Below are 17,036 nucleotides of genomic sequence, written 5' to 3' on the forward strand. Positions count from 1 at the left end.
CTTTTCCCTGTACTCTTGTGAAGAACGTTGTTCTTTTTTCCTTTTCTTCTGTGTTTAGTACTTTCTTAAGTGTTTCATGTAGAGATGGTTTTGTGGCTGCATAAGTTCTTAGGGATTGGATATCTGGGAAAGATTTTAATTCTCCCTCACTGATGAAGCTTAGCTTGGCTGGGTAGGTTATTCTTGGTTGAAATTGTTTATCCTTTAGGACTTTGAAGATAGGGCTCCAAGCTCTCCTAGCCTGCAGGGTTTCTGCAGATAAATCTGCTGCTATTCTGATTGGTCTTCCATGGTGGGTGATCTGGCCTTTTTCTCTTGCTGCCTTTAGGATTTTTTCTTTGTGCCTACTTTATTTAGGCGAATTATTATGTGTCTAGGAGTTGGTCTTCTCATTTGTTGTCTTGCGGGGGTTCTCTGAATCTCTTGTGTTTGAATTTTTGTATCACTGATTAGATGAGGGAAATTTTCTTGAATGATCTCGTGGAAAGTTTGTTCCAATGTGGTCTCTGTTTCTCTTTCTGCCTCAGGGAGTCCGATTATTCTTAGGTTAGGCCTCTTGAGGTAGTCACTCATCTCTTGAAGGTTTTGTTCTGTCTTTTTTAGCTTATTTTCTGTGTTTTTAAGAGTTTGGGTTATTTCTATATTTTGGTCCTCAAGCTCTGAGATTCTTTCTTCTGCTTGGGTAATTCTGCTTTCCATGCTTATCAATTTGTTATTTATTTCATTCACAGGTATTCTTTATTACTGTTATCTCAGATATCAGCTCCTTCCTAGTTTCTTCTTGTGTCTCCTCAATTCTTTTTATCTCTCCATTATTGTTTTGATATCTACATTTGCATTTTGACACCCTTCATTCTGGGGACTTTTCATTGTTTGTATTCCAAAGTCAATTTTCTCAGTGTCTGCTCTCCCAGGCGTCTGGGAGAGACCCATACTCTTCTTTTGGTTTTTCTTCATTTCTGTAGATTTTTCTCCCTTTACCCCTTTCCCTCCCCTTCTTCAATTCTGTTTTTGAGGGAAGGTGGGGTTGCTTTTATTTCTCTTCTGCAATGACCTGTTCTTCCTTATGAGGGTCTTCTGGTTTTGTTCACTTTTCCCTCTGCTTTACAGTCTGTCTATTCAGCAGTTTGCAGTCTTGGTCCCAACTGCTAGGCGCATCAGGCGCGTCCAAGCGCTGGGAGCACTGACACCCGCGCACACCTGGCTTGGTCACGAGTACCCGGGCGGCGCCGTGCCCAGTCTAGCCCGAGCGCAGGAGCCGCCGCCACCACCACAGCTCAGGTGTCGGGTTACGGGAGGGCGGGGGCTCTGACATTTGTATTTTTAATCATGCCACTTCTGTGTTCATTAGATAGATTGTCATAGGTGTGTATGTGACACACTGTTTATTCAGCCTATAGCAAAAGTTGGTGCTCCTGTGGGTTTTCAAAAGCTTTGCAATAACTCTGAGATGCCCCAGGATGGGCTCGCCTTGCAACTCCTTGCGGCCTCCCAGATCCGGCCAGAAGACTCGGGCGCCGGCCCTCTGCGCCCCTCCCACGAGCCGGCTGTATTATTTATTAATATGTATTCTAAATAATTATTGGAATAATATTAGCTAATGTTTATCAAGTGCTTATTAAGCTGGGCACTGTTCTGGGGAACTTACCTGTGTTAACTAATTTAACTAATTTAATATTCATAACAACTCTAAGAGATTAATATTGTATACAATAGCTCTCATTTTATACATGAAAAAACTTAGACACAGAAAGACTAAGTATCTTGCCCTAGTCACACATCTAATAAGTGACAGAGCTTGATTTAATGCCAGAAATCATACACACACACTCTCTCTCTCTCTCTCACTCATATATGTATATGTATATATATACATATATACATTGTAGAGAAATACTGTGTCCTGCAATTAGGTTGCTATTGACAGGCTGCTCTCCTTACTTTGAAAGGTCTTAAATTAGATACCTGAAGTAACTGTGACTATAAATGGGGTAAGCAGGAGGGGCTTTTCTTGCCCAAATACTCTGTAATACAATCAAGTTAGCTTTGCATTTTCAGTGTTCTTGGTTGAAATTACAAGCTCATCATAAAACTTTTACAATAAAATTTTCAAATGTGAAGAGATAATACAAATATGTAAATAGCCCTTTAAGATTGTGTTGATCTGGAATATTAAATTATTTTGTAGCTGCCTGGCCATCTCATGAGAACTAAAGGATTAAAAAATGATTTTAGAAATAGACAAAACAATCCTAAATTCCACAGGTTTGTTCTAGTGGGAAAGGGTATATCTTATAATAAATGTGCCAAAGTATATCTTGAAGGAAGTTATATAGACTGCTACCATGAACCACCAACAATGGGACAAAATAACCTCTTTATGAAGCAAGAACTAACTATGGTTAATTTAATTTTGAGTGATAGCTAGACTCAGCATGCCTACAAGCAAGCTGATGTTTCCAAGATAAATACATAGTTTATTATTGTCTATTAATTTTGCACAGATTGATTAATGTTATAGTTAGCTACTCCTATTCTTTTGTAAATATTAAGAAACATACTCTTAATATTCATAAAACCCCAGGGTCCTTGTTTTTGTTTTGTTTTTTTTGTCCCCAGCCCTCACCATTCTCAGTTATCAGGTTCCTCAGTCATTCTTAAGAATCACTGAAGCTGGAGAGTTCCTGTAGGGAATAAATCTGATACTTCATGTAAAATGTCTCGGCAAGACCCTACAAAACTTAATTAAGACACACTGCAAACCTTCATCCTCAAAATAAACTATATCTAGGAAGTCACACCATCTTACTTTCTTCTCATTTCTGGTAATCTCTTATTTTTCAGATACTTGCATTAATGTACCTGCCTTAGAATGAAATTATTCTCCAAAAGGAAAGATTACTCAAAAGGTAAAGTGAAAGTACATCTTTTTCATGAAGTATTTGGCAGCATATCTTGAATGTTTATTTTTAAAATACTTTGTCCTTGATCAAAGTTACTCCATCTTGAATATTACCCATACATTAAAAAAAAAAAAAAAAAAAAAACTTTTTCTCATTATTGCCTTATTTCTATTAGGCTGGAGTTCATTGTCTATAAGGTTATGGGCTAGCATTCACATAACAATTTAATTAATTTTTTCAGATAAAATTAGTTGGGTTCCCATATGTCACATTGCAAAAATATTCGCTATCTTGCTAAGGACCACTCTTTCCTAAGTGGCCTAAGAATCCACAAAAGGAACTCAGATCAAAGAGGTCAGTGGTATTTCAGTGGTAGAAACTGTTAGTTGATGTGTTACTGGCCATTATCCATGTCTCTCTTTCTTCCCTTTATCAGAATCTTGATTTTATTAATTTTTCTCAAGTAGCCATTTCCTTCAGGGAAGACAGGATGTATCTCCATCCCAGCAGATGACTTCTGATTGGCCAGAACCAGTCATGGTTATTGATTCCCTCTTGGCAAAGGTCTGGTTATATATGGTCATGTGACCCAATTCTATCTCATGACACATAAGGAGAAGTAGGCTGTGGGACTCTGGATAACGTTTTCCTTCTCTTAAAAGATACCTGCACATGAATGTTTATTGCAGTATTATTCCCAATAGCAAAAAACATGGAACCAACCATGCTGTCCATTGACAGAGGACTGGATTAAAAAAATGCGGTACAAATACACGATGAAACATTATGCAGCCATAAAAAGAACAAAACTATGAACTTTGCAGCAACTTGGATGGACTTAGAGGCTATAATACTGAGTGATCTATCACAGAAACAAAGAACTGAGTATCATATCCCCAGAATAAAAATCACGCGAAACCTAATTCTGTGACAATTTAATGGCTTATGCAAGATTTTACAACTCTATTGATAAAGAAAGGATTCATTTTGAAGAAACAGATAGAAAACAAGAAAGTAGATAGATAAACATCAGGTCCTAGGAACTAAATTCCTGAGATGAGAAGACTGAAAAGCCAAGTCAAAAGTGGTGTGCAAGATTTTTCTATGCTCTCTTACAGAATGATCTTTAGTGGGCATAAAGCCCTCAACATTGAAACAGAGAGAACAATGGTGCATGATAGAGATTTAAAATGTATTAGTCTTAGTTACTCATACTTTTCCTACATTAAAATTAAAAGAAGCAACAGTCAGGAAAATAACTGAATCTCCCAATAGAATCAAAGAGCCAAATGCACCAGGGAACTGAGCTGTGGGTGAAAGGAACCTCCAAACAGCAATCGTTACCATAAAACCCACAGACTCAATACCACAGGAGTTTGAAATGGCTGGATATGTGTGTCCCAGTGTTGAAAAGCAAAAGAACACACTGATAGCTTCCAGCATCAACTGACAGTAAAGAGACAATAAAAAATATGATAATTAAAAACAGTCTGGAGTCACTTAGTGTGAAATATCGGTTTTCAAAGTAGGATTCCTGAGAAAGTAGCACCAGCAACTTGGAATGCAAATTCTTCACCTCCAGCCCCAAAACTACTGAATCTGAACCTTTGAAGTGGAGGCCAGAAACCTGTGTTCTAACAAGCCCTCCAGGCGATGCTGATGTACACTCAAGTGTGAGAACACCTGGAACAGGGACAAGGAGTCCCAACCATGAGGCAGTGTGGTGAGGTGACTGAGAGCACCAGCTTCAAAGTCACATGGACCTGAGTTTGCATCTCAGATCGACTCCTAGTTGTGTGAAGTTGGGAAACTACTTCCATCTTCTAAACCTGTTTATAAGCATACATATCTTAGAGGCTTATTGCTAGGATTAATCAATAACATTCACGAAACCTACTCATTAAATGACATTTGCCATGTTTCATCAACATGATTATAGCTCTCCCTGAAAGCATAACTATATTATTTTTCTGTGTATGAGTATTCAATGTCCAATATGCTCCATAAAGAAAACAAGAAGGTGGGTACCATTTTATAGTAAGATGTGTATACAAATGGTTGAATTAATAATCATAGTAACCCTTCTATGACACTATGTATTTAACATTGTTTTAAATGCTTTATATGTACTAATTCATTTAATCCTATTTAATACTCACAATATCCTTATAAGTTAGGATCTATTATTATCTCCACTTTACAGAAGGGGAAACTGAGGCACGAGAAGCTAAGTAAAGTTCCCAGCATTACAAAGCTAAAAAGTGATAAAGTCAGTATTTAAATACAATCTGCCTCAAAGTCTGTATGCTTCATGGATCACTCTGCTATAATACTTCTCAAAGTTAGAAGCAAGTTTTGACATTTAAGGCAGAGTTTCAGTTGGTCTAGACAAGCACAGTTGCATGGAATATCTCATTTTCCAAGGAATCAAAAAAATTAAAATGCTTAATTTTTATTTCTGCTACCTGTTCTCTAAGGCTCTCTTTCCTATGCATTAAATGCACCCAACAGATTCCACACACCATCTGGTAGCCTGAAAATAGGAAGATTCTGTCCCTGTAAAATGGTAGGAAGAAATAAAAGCCAAGAAGAGCTAGTGAGAAATACACAGGATGGGAAAATTCATTGAGTCCCCCAGCTTCTAATTTTCACAGTGCAAGGGCATTCCAGGATAACAGAACAAGCCATTACTCTTCAGCAACAACAGTATCTCTGCTAAGTCTGTGTCAGAAGTTCAGACAGTTGAATGTGCCATGAGGAGAGAGGAGAACAGAGTTGGAGGGGCGGACAACCTTGCTTTGAACGGCACTCGATGTGCCTGGGCAAACTGCCCTGCTACCTGTGTCTGGATGAGAGGAAGCAGGTTCCTTGACTTTGTTTGATAGATTTTATGGGATATTAGTCAGAGTTTTCATAGCTTGTCTCTTGTCTGAAACAAGAGAGTTCAGCCTCCAAGACCACAACAAAAGAAGGCAGTCTTTTGGACAGAATGTTGCAAGACAGATAATTTTACCCTTAATTCATTCAGTCTCCAATTTTTGAATGGCTGCCAGATTTTTTAGGTTTCTTCCAGGTGACCAATCCAAGTAATTCACTCAATGTTTCAACACTCTCAACGGACAGTATTTCCAAGACATACTGTGTTGTGCTTAAGAAAAAAGAAAGCCTTTATTTACTTCCTAATGCCAGAAAACAATCTAACATGAAATTGAGAGAATGTGGGGTATGCTTTTCCTCTTATTATTTAAGATGAAATATTCACTGACTGGGTTATTGGCAGAATGAAAATTCCAATGTGTGCTTACTCCTCTCATTAGCTCTTACTGAAAATGGCATCTCATGTCTCACACGTGCTACCTGAACATCTTATCTACTCCACATGGAAAAAGACACTCAAAAAGAAATACCTACATTTTACTCCATAAATTTTTCCACCTTCTAATCTATAGAGAAAAATAATAAAAAGTAACAAAATTTTTTGTAGGTCAGAGTAAAATGTTTCACTATCACTGTTCATTTATGCCAATATCAAGAGTTTTTGTATAACAAAAAATTTTCTCCAGCTTTAAATCCAAATTGCCTGCTTGTTGGTTAAAGTAACTTGAGGTTTTATTGGATGGGTAACAATAGTAAGAAATTAAAATTACTTTTTTAGGTGTGATAATAGTATTTTGTGAAGTTTATTTGATCTCATGCAGGAACTCATCTTCCTCCAAAACAGAAGAGGAGGATTATAGAAGGTCTACAAACAAATTGCTTCAACATCTTGTGTCACAAAGGTATAAAGTAAATTATTCAGCACAAAAGCTTTTGTAAATCTCATACATTTAAAAGGACACATATTCTTACTTTCCAACTTGTATAATTCCTTTCAGTAACTCCCCAAACTCTCAATAAAATATATTTCATGTAGTTTTTATGGCTCTGAAAAGTGATGAGAGGGTCATGGGAATTGTGGGTTCCTACCTCCCCATCAACATTCTGCCAGTGTAAACAGTGCCAGTGTGGACAAGGCTACAGGCCTGGGTCAGCAGAAATACAAAGGTAGGTACAAGTGGCAATGTTGAGAATAACCAATTGGACAAATTGGACTCTTTTGGGGGGAAAAAAAGAAAAAGTAAAAGAAACAATAACAAACCTTCTTCCCCAAAGTTACAGAGTGAAATTACAATGTATGATTGATTAAAAATGTAAAACTAATTTCTCCACCAGCTAATACTAATTTCCAAAAAAAAGATAGTCTTGCAGTAAACAAACCTAGCCGTCACCAACTAAAAATAATTATAATAATAAATAAATTGCAATTCAAACAATGACATAAAAGTACTTGTTTTGAATTTCTCTAATGTTCTCTTCTGATCTCTCTGTTCTCTATCACCATGCAGAGATTCTACTGCTATAGTTCCAAGAATCAGGTCACTTGATAAGTGGTCCACACTGAAGCAGAAAATCAAGTCAGGACTCCTATACCACCATCAACTCACTAGTTTTACTCACTAGTTTCACTAGTCCTCATCAAGTCAGGACTCCTATACCACCATCATTTACTAGTTTTTACTAGTTTCACTAGTTTTACTCACTAGCAAATGTCTGAAATAACATAACAGACAAATCACTCCCACTTGAAATTAGCATGCAATTAGAACTAATCATACACAAATCAATGATTAATTATAATGGACATACAAGAAAAAATACCTACAAGGTCTTTCAGCAACAAAGGCAATAATTTTGTCTCCAGGTAAAATACTTTCTAGATAAGTTTGGATATGAGTTTGTTTTTCTCCCTCTGTGGTGACGATTATATTTTGCTTCACTAAACTTACAGCCTAATAGGGATTCAAAGAGCACAGCATCTTAACAGGGAGGGAGAGACTCCATACATAAGCTCAAAATTCATCTTTTTTTCTACCATTAGCTAATGTTTTAATAAACTGCTATCAAAATTACTTGTTTCTCCTAAAGATGTATAGCTTGGCAGCACTATTTACAATAGCAAAAACATGGAACCAACTGTTCTGCCTCTCAAAACTGGGCTAGATAAAAAAATGTGGTATATATACAAGATGAAATATTACACAGTCAGAAAGAAGAACAAATTATGGACTTCGCAGCAACCTGAATGGATTTAGAGTCTATAATATTCAGTGATTTATCACAGAAACAATGAACTGAGTACCACATGTTCTCACTCATAAGTAGACCCTGAACCTTTACCGTAAAATTATAAGAAAGGGATTGACAGTAGCTGAAAACTGCTGGGGGTAGGGAGTGGGGCAAATAACATCAAAAAGGGTACCTGATCTCAAACCAGGCAAGTGGGGACCAAAGGAAGGCCCAACTTTTATCTGCATGATGACCACTTGTATATCTAAACCTGAATTGTACCCCATATCTTAAAAATAAAAAGATGCCTAGCTTGGCCTTTCACTTCATTATTTATTCTCCAAAATAAGTTGGAAACACTGAATGCTTGGCAGAGTATGCTCAAGACAACCGGTTACCATTGAGAGATAGGTTTTCCTCATTTCTCCTATTACCTAAGCCACTATTTTAATTTCTCCAAGTCAAAGTAAGTCATTTGTGGTTATAAGCAACTTAGATTTAATTATTTTAATTGGCTTTCCAATGCTTCTAAATCTATTTTATAAAGAAAATTAAAATGTCTAAAATATTCAAGTATATTTTAATTCTTTTGTTCTACCTATATGTTTCAAAATTTATAAAATAGACAAGTATCATAATTTAAAAATAGAACTGGCTGGGAGCTGTGGTTCATACCTGTAACCCCAGCACTTTGGGGAGGCAGAGGTGGGAGGTTTGCTTGAGCCCAGGAGTTCAAGACCAGCCTGGGTGACATATTGAGACCTCATCTCTACAAAAAAAAAAAAAAAAAATCAAGAAATTAGCTGGGTGTGGTGGCATATGCCTATAGCCCCAGCTACTCAGGAGGCTCACGTGGGAGGATGGCCTAAGCCCAGAAGATTGAGGTTGTGGTGAGCCATGATTATGCCACTGCACTCCATCCTGGGTACAAAGTGAGACCCAGACTCAAAACAACAAAAAAAGCTATCTTAAATATCTTTCTTTTAACATGCTAAAGGAATGAGAAATATTCCTAGACTCTAAAACCATTATAAAATGAGACAATTCTTAAACTATTATTATTAAAAGACAATATTGATCACAGCATCCCAAGTCATGATTACCAAGTAGGTTATGCTCTTCAGGTTGACATAGTGATTCATTTGCAGATTGTTCAATCTTCCAGGAGTTACAATAATAATATCTACACCTTTTCTTAGATCTTTGATTTGTTTGTCTCTATCTCTACCACCATATACACAAACACTTCAAAAAAAATCCAGGTTCATGGTTAGGAAAAAGAGTATCTTACCACAACTCAAAATGCCAGGCAATCTAAGCATTTTAGGTCTATTTTTAAAAAGGCATAAAAATAAAAAAAGGTCATCAGCTGCCTTCAGTGACATCTGCGCCTTTCTAGAACTCTGCACACCCTTCAGTCCACAGTGTTGTCTCCTGAAGTGCCACATTTGTACCATTACTTGACCCTGTTGCCCAAGCTTAGTTGGTTAGATCAGGGGTAAGAATAGCCCTTTTGAGCCATTTAGAGTCTCTGGATGTGTGAGATATGATGGGGAGGATTATAAAGCTACTGCTGATCGGAGAACTGATGAAGGAATGGTTGAAAAAAGGGCTTACTTCTAAGACCGCCATAGGAATACTTAGAACATTCAGCTTGCACTTGAAGAGCTAATTCCCGAGTACGTGTAAGGACTAGCATGCCAGGCCTATTCCCTTTTTCTTTAACCCTTTGGAGAGAAGACAGATTAATATTAAACTACCTGTCTCAGATGTGTGTCATGTTCAGTGTTTAAAATTTATAGCAATATCCTCAGGTGTGGTGGCTCATGCCTGTAACGCCCACACTTTGGGAGGCTGAGGTAGTAAGACAAGCTAGAGACTAACTTGGGCAACATAGTGGGACCTCATCTCTACAAAAAAGTTTTTTTTTAATTAGCTGGGTATGGTGGCACATGCCTGTGGTCCCAGCTACTTGGAAGGCTGAGGTAGAAGGACAGTCTGAGCCCAGGAGGTCAAAACTGGGGTGAGCTATGAGCGTGCCACTGAACCCCACCCTGGGTGACAGGGTGAGATTTTGGCTCTCAAAAAGAAAAAAAAAAGGTTTGTAGTAATGAGTATCAAAGTCAGAAACTATCACAGACATATATATGCCTTTTGTGACAAAGTGTACGATCAGAAGTTCCCTCAATACACTACAGAGTGGATAAAGAGAAGGTGGTACATTCCCTTAGTTTGATCCACAAACCTAAAAAAAAGAACTGATATTATGTAGAAATGTAAAAATACTTCCCCTTAAGAATATTCATGTATTTTCAAGGATTTAAGATTATCTTATCGAGAGTTTAGTGGTAGGTTTTTAATAAGATCTTTCAAATTCCAATGGCAATGCACGTTTACTTTGAAGTATGGAAATGACTTTAAAAAGCCACACACACACACACACACACACTAAGCCAACAACCCAAATATCAGCCTTTTTATTTAAGATGACCTTTTCACTTTTAAAATGCCGAACATTTTCTCACCAGAGAACTGCATTGGACAAGATAATGTCATTGGTTTCCAATGTTTCACTGTTAAGGTTCTGGCAACTATTACCTATTGTCTTCTAAAAATGCTTTGCCAATTTATGCTTTCACCTGCACTAGATCAGTGTCCTGCCATGCTAGGCATTACCTTTTAACCAATGCAGTAGATGAAAGAAACTTAATACGTTTTGGTGTCTATGTCTACTAGATCCCTATAGAGAGCCCAAGTGTAGGAATTCTTACATTGGCTGAAAGTTCAGGTGAATAAATCCAGGCATTAAATAGCACAACGTTTTCCCTGTGCTGGTCTGGACCATTCCTACAAGATCTACTCCTTGCAGTACTATTGGCCATGCCTGCGCCTGAAATAGAACAACAAACACTGAAACAAAAAGTCCATCTCTTTGGCCAACTCTTCCTCTTCTCCCACCTCCAGACTTCTCTCCACCAGGATCGTGTGAGTGCTAGCTGGGGGAGTTGCAGGAATGCCAAGACAGTTGCTTCCTGGTGACCTAACTTCCAGCAATAAGGTCTCATTGGTGGGGAGGACACTCGGTGAAATATTGGAATTATGGAAAGCATACCTGAATGGGTGTTGGCTTTTGAAAACCTGCCTTTTTAATGTTTTCCAAAACCTCAGGATAACACTGAAAGGCATCACCAAACGTGCAGGTAGGGTTGTGGATAGGATGCTTCTCACCCTCTTTCAAGTCATCACACATTATATTAAAATGTTCCTTCCTTTAAAGAAAAATAAAGTAAATATTAGTGACCGTGGTTACTTTACTTTACCCAAGAAAAAACTTCTTCAAAATTGGCTCTGCTCAGACCTAGAAATTCATATATTAAATTGGACAGCTAGGGAAGTTAAATGAAATGTCCTAGATTATACAATCAGTCACCTGCCCAAGGACCGAGCCTTACCTTAACCCTCTTTCTGGTATTTTATTTTATAGCATCTTAGTTTTCATTTATTTATTTATTTGTTTGAGTTGGAGTCTCACTCTGTCACCCAGGCTGGAGTGCAGGGGTATGCTCACAGCCACCACAGCCTTGACCCACAGGCGATCCTTCTGCCTCAGCCTTCCAAGTAGCTGGAGTCCAGGTGTGTGACCACGCCTGGCTAATTTTTTGATTTACTGTGGAGATGAGGTCTCACTAGGTTGCCCAGGCTGTTCTCAAGCCTGTGGGCTCAGGCAATTCTCTCACCTCAGCCTCCCAAAGTGCTGGGATTATAGGCGTGAGCCACCGCACCCAGCTACATCTTAGTTTTTATATCAGAATTAATAGTAAAAAAGTAGTTGCCATTAAAACCTTCCAGTTTCAGCAGTGTGGTGTTTTCTCAAATAACTAAAAATTGAGCTTCCATATGATCCAGAAATCCTACTTCTGGGAGTATACCCAGAGGAACATAAGTCACTCTGCCAAAAAGACACCTGCATGTGTCTGTTCATTGCAGCACTATTCACAATAGCAAAAACATGGAACCATCCTAGATGCCCACTGGAAGTGGACTGGATAAAGAAAATGTGGAATGTACACATGGAATGCTACACAGCCATAAGGAAGAACAAAATTATGTCCTATGCAGCAACATGGATGTAGTGGAAACTGTCATTCTAAGTGAACTAAACAAAAAAACTGAATACTGCGCATTCTCACTCATAAGCAAGTCCTGCTCACTGGTCACAGGAGTGCAAAGGTGGGAACAGCAGACCTGGACACTGCTAAAGACTGGAGTGCGGTGACAAGGGACTCATAACCGTACACTGGTTAACATGTTTACTACCAGGGTGGAGAAAGGACTTGCTTAACCTTCACCTGCACATAACTTGCTTATGTAACAAATCCTCACATGTACCCCACAACTCTAAAATAAAAAATAAGGTTGGGCTCGGTGGCTCAGCTTGTAATCCTAGCACTTTGGGAGGCCGAGGCGAGTGGATCGCCTGAGCCCACGGGTTCGAGACCCACCTGTACAAACTGGCGAGACCTTGTCTCTACAATAAATGAAAAAAATTAGCCCGGCATGGCAGTGCATGCCTCTAGTTCCAGCTACTTGGAAGGCTGAGGTGGAAGGATCTCCAGAGCCCGGCAGGCCGAGGCTGCAGTGGCCGGGAGCATGCCACTGCACTCCAGTCTGGGCGACAGAGTGAGACTCCAACTCAAAAATAAATAAATAAAATAAAATAAATAAAAAATAAACCTTCCCATTTCAGATGACAAGGACTGAAGAGTTTAAGAACGTTGTCAGATGTAGATCCCATCATTTCATTCTCAATTCTTAAGTACTGGAGAAACAGAGAAGCTGCTCTGCTCCCCACAGCAAGGACCAGGTACATGTGGCTATTGGAATTTAATTAAGTGTTCACTTGCTCAGTTACACTAGCTAAACTTTCAGTGCTCAACAGCTACTCCATTAGACACAAATACAGACGCATATCTTCATTGGTGGTAAATCTGGGGCAAAAGGAAAAATTCACACTTTGATAATGAAAATTTACATTTCATTAACACTTAGTCACAGCTATAGATTGAAATACATCCTAGTTACCACACGGTTTCAGACAGCATTACCTGTCATCAGCTGGGCTTCTGCCCTTCTAAGAGATCTCCTTTTTCTGGTTTGTCTTTCAATCACATTTTCCACCCATTACAGAATGGATCTGTAGTGTTCAAGTTTAAAACAAAAGCATGCTTTGCAAAACATAAAAGCACCACACTGATGAGTCTACTCTCAAACATAGTGCTTAGACTGATTTTGTCTTCTCTTTGAAGGTCTATCCCATTTCTTTTTAGAAATTAAATTGACATCCTTGGCCTACACTCTGAAGCTTCATTTCTTAAATGCCTAACTCATCTTAAATCCTTTCCCTGGTCTCCCATCCTCAGTCTCCCAAGCAAGGCAAATTGTCAAGGCAGCACTGGAAACTTAACATGCAGAGGTGCAGACCACCATGGCATTAATCACTAAATATTCTGGCAACATATTATTAGTGTGTTAGCTTTTCATTGTCAAATAAAAGATGCTATATTGCTGCCTTGTTCTGATAGCCATGATTAGTGCCTGAATAGCCTGAAAGATGACACAACATACGTAATGTTCCAAGTAAGAAACTTCTAAAATTCAAAGACCGCTGGGCACGGTGGCTCATGCCTGTAAATCCCAGCACTTTGGAAAAACAAAGCGGGAGGATTGCATCAACCCAGGAGTTTGCAACCAGCCTGGGAAACACAGCAAGACCTTGTCTCTAAAAAACACACACACACAAATCCAAAAATTTGCCAGGCCTGGTGGCACATGTCTGTGGTCCCTGCTACTTGGGAGGCTGAGGCAGAAGGATTGGCTGTGAGCATGCCCAGCCTTCCAGCTTGGACAAAAGAGTGAGACCCCAACTAAAAAACTCTCCAACTCTCTTAAGAATTGTTATGCTTCTTATAATGGAAAGGTTTTCCTTTGTTATTTTGCCCTTGTCAATTATCACACTAGATGATCAGTTTCTGTTCCACAGCAACAATGTTTACTGATGGTTTGCATGTATATTCCCTTCACACTATCCCCGTGGACTTAATTTTCTATCTTATTAATCTTTTGCAGTGAGTCACCTCAAATAAGACAGGCTATAAATCAGTTTAACATTTAATATCACACTAATGGCATAAATCATAGCAGACGACATAGAATCAGTCATGACATAGGGATTAACTGGAGCATTTTAAATTTTATCATTTTTCATAGAGATTTCATTACAAAATAAGGCATAGACATGTTACAGATGATAAAAACTGTAGTTAAAAGAAACAATACATGTTTCAATGCAACACTGACCTACCCATTTTTTCTTTGGCCATTTTGAACCTTCCTCTCTAATTTGATCCCAATCTATCAATGTCCGATCTCCTGCAACAATGATGTCATCAGCGCTTTGACCTTTTCTAACAGACGGCTGGAACTCAACAAATGTCAAAAGTATTTTTTATCAGGTTAGTTTTTTCTGTTTTTTAATAACCAGACAATAATGCTTGAAATATAACATCTGAAGTTTTCACAGTACATTACCATGACAATCTAGTCAGTGTTTTTGTCATCATTTAACAACTTATGAGAAGTCTGATTTATTGGAGAAGGGAAGGAAAGTAGCAGAGTCGAGTGTGATGCTAAAATACTGTCACACACATTGCTTAGTCTTTACAGTGCTGCTGGGAGGCAGATATGATCCCAGGCTAACAAATTATGTAATGGGCCCAAGTCAAGTTTTCTCCCAGAAAACATTAAGAGGCAATACTGTCTTCTGAACCTAAGTCTCTGTTCTACTACCAAGTTGTGTAGATATGTTCAGTGGTTTTGTCTCTATGCCAACCACATCTGAGATTTAAAAATTACTGAATTAAATATTTAAGCAGTTTTCAACATCAGGCGTGGATCTGGCGAAAGTCTATACTCAGAAGCCCAGGACCTCTCCTTACTCTACCTTTATTAATAAAGTTAGGTATATTAAAATGCTGTCATTTTTACTTACTACTTTTGGCTAAAAAGTAAGATAGCTAGGCTTAATCACAGAGATTAAGCAGTTTTAACTTAAGGAAAAACAAATATTATGGGCATTAATAGCAAAGAATATTTCAGACAAGATTGCTGGCAATGAAATGCTTTGTATCAGAAAAGGAAATCAGGTATAATGGCTTAAAACATGGAATGAAATTTTTAAAATCTTCAGTAAATGGTGGTGGGAAAACTGGCTGACCACATGCAGAGGAAAAAAAAAACTCAAGGGCTGTAGTGGGCAAATTACTCACCAACTCCACATTCTGAATTGTCATCTTCTTGTTTTTTAACAAAATTATCTATCACTGCCTTTGCATTTGTTTGCATTGCCTTGTTGCCAAAAGTTTTGACTAGTGTTAGTGGATGACCTCTTATTATCTAGATACAAGGGGAAAAATAGGTGAGACTTACATTCCCTTATACCCACAAGCAATTACTCAACTGCAAAAAGCATAAAAGTATAAGATGAAGACAGTATCACTATCAACATGTAAATTTCTAATGAGGGGAATTCAACTTATATCCCCTCTGAGATTTACCTCCTGGCTTATCCAACCTATCTAGGAGGAGCAGGACATTATAAGTTAAACAAGTGACAGCTAGGGAATAAAATCAGAAAATAATGTAGGTGGAAAATTATCACATTAATCTGACAAGTGATATTTTGAATCAGTTCTCGTACCTGTAAAACATAAAAATTTATTTGGCTAATCTTACAGTATTGTGGAGCTGAGGAGGATCAGCCTATGTGCTGTGTAGAGTTTGCTGAACCCAGATTACTCATGTTTAACTGGACAACAGTCTATACTTACACAAGTATACTGTTATGGAGGTAAGTTTATAAGGCTGAGGTGACATTTTGTTGCTAGAAGCTACAAATAACACCTTCAAACATGCATCGTTTCAGATACCTGTACTAATTCAATGTTTGTCCAGAAACTACTATACATTGAGTTATCTCCAGGGTGTACAGCACGTGCAACTCTGTGAAAGTGCTGACATCAGACAGCTAGGAGATGCTGAGGGGAAGGAAAAGAGACACCCACACAGAATAGGGGAGGTCTTAGACTTCCCCCAAGGAAGTGGTAACTAAGCTTACCTGAAAAATGAGTAAGAATTATGTATTAGGAGATAGCTATGGTAGCTGAGTGTGTCAAGAGGGAGAAGAGCACTCAAGAGAGTCAGGAGAGAGGAGATTGGAGAGTGTAAACAGGTCAGATCAAGTCAATCAAGGTAGAATCTGGATTTAAGTTCCTGAGACACTGTGACAGTTTTTTATACATGGAAAGGACATCACACATAATTCTGCAAGAATGGCTAGAGAGGACAAAAAGAATGCAAATAAGATGTACAGGCCAGGTGCAGTAGCTCACACCTGTAATCCCAGCACTTTGGGAGGCCAAGGCAGAAAGACCACTTGAGGCCAGGAGTTCAAGACCAGTCTGGGCAATGAGAAAGGTCAATTAGAAAGATAAGAAAAAAGAAGTAGACGGCACAGTGAGGGGAGAATGCAAATGATGGCATGCCTCCTGAGAAGTACAAAAAACAGACAAGATGCTACTGGATGGGGTGAGTGGAGGAAGTGCTGAGGAAATCTGTGATTTCTGGCTTGAGAACTCAGGGAGTGATGCCATTGCTTGTTCGGAACACAGAAGCCAGTCAAAGTGGGAGGAAAGGGATTCTGGAAGGGAGTCATTTGGGACATGATAAATATTCCAGAGGTCTCACTCTGATGGAGATTATCATTAAAGATTTTCACCTCCAAGAGTCACAAAACCAGGCCAGGCGTGGTGGCTCACACCTGTAATTCCAGCACTTTGGGAAGTGGAGGCAGGAGAACTGCTTGAGGCCAGAGTTTGAGACCAGCCCGGACAATACAGCGAGATCTCATCTCTACAATGAAATCAGAAAATTAGCTGGGCATAGTGGCATGCATATTTATTCCCAGCTTCG

General features: G+C 38.6%; 1 protein-coding gene across 1 annotated transcript; it reads right to left on the reverse strand.

The window, feature by feature from the left end:
- Positions 1–9,070: 9,070 nt before the first annotated feature.
- On the reverse strand, positions 9,071–11,278 carry LOC103256577 (probable ATP-dependent RNA helicase DDX43; the record flags this gene model as incomplete). The annotated part of the gene is made up of 4 exons (XM_008054418.1): positions 9,071–9,254; positions 9,623–9,736; positions 10,781–10,899; positions 11,122–11,278. Coding segments are annotated over 4 exons (574 nt in total), but the record flags the coding sequence as incomplete, so codon positions are not given.
- Between the last annotated feature and the right edge of the window lie 5,758 nt (positions 11,279–17,036).

This window comes from Carlito syrichta, unplaced genomic scaffold, assembly GCF_000164805.1.
Source record: "Carlito syrichta isolate Samal-C Ts95f unplaced genomic scaffold, Tarsius_syrichta-2.0.1 Scaffold290215, whole genome shotgun sequence".
In the NCBI taxonomy this organism is placed as follows: Eukaryota; Metazoa; Chordata; class Mammalia; order Primates; family Tarsiidae; genus Carlito; species Carlito syrichta.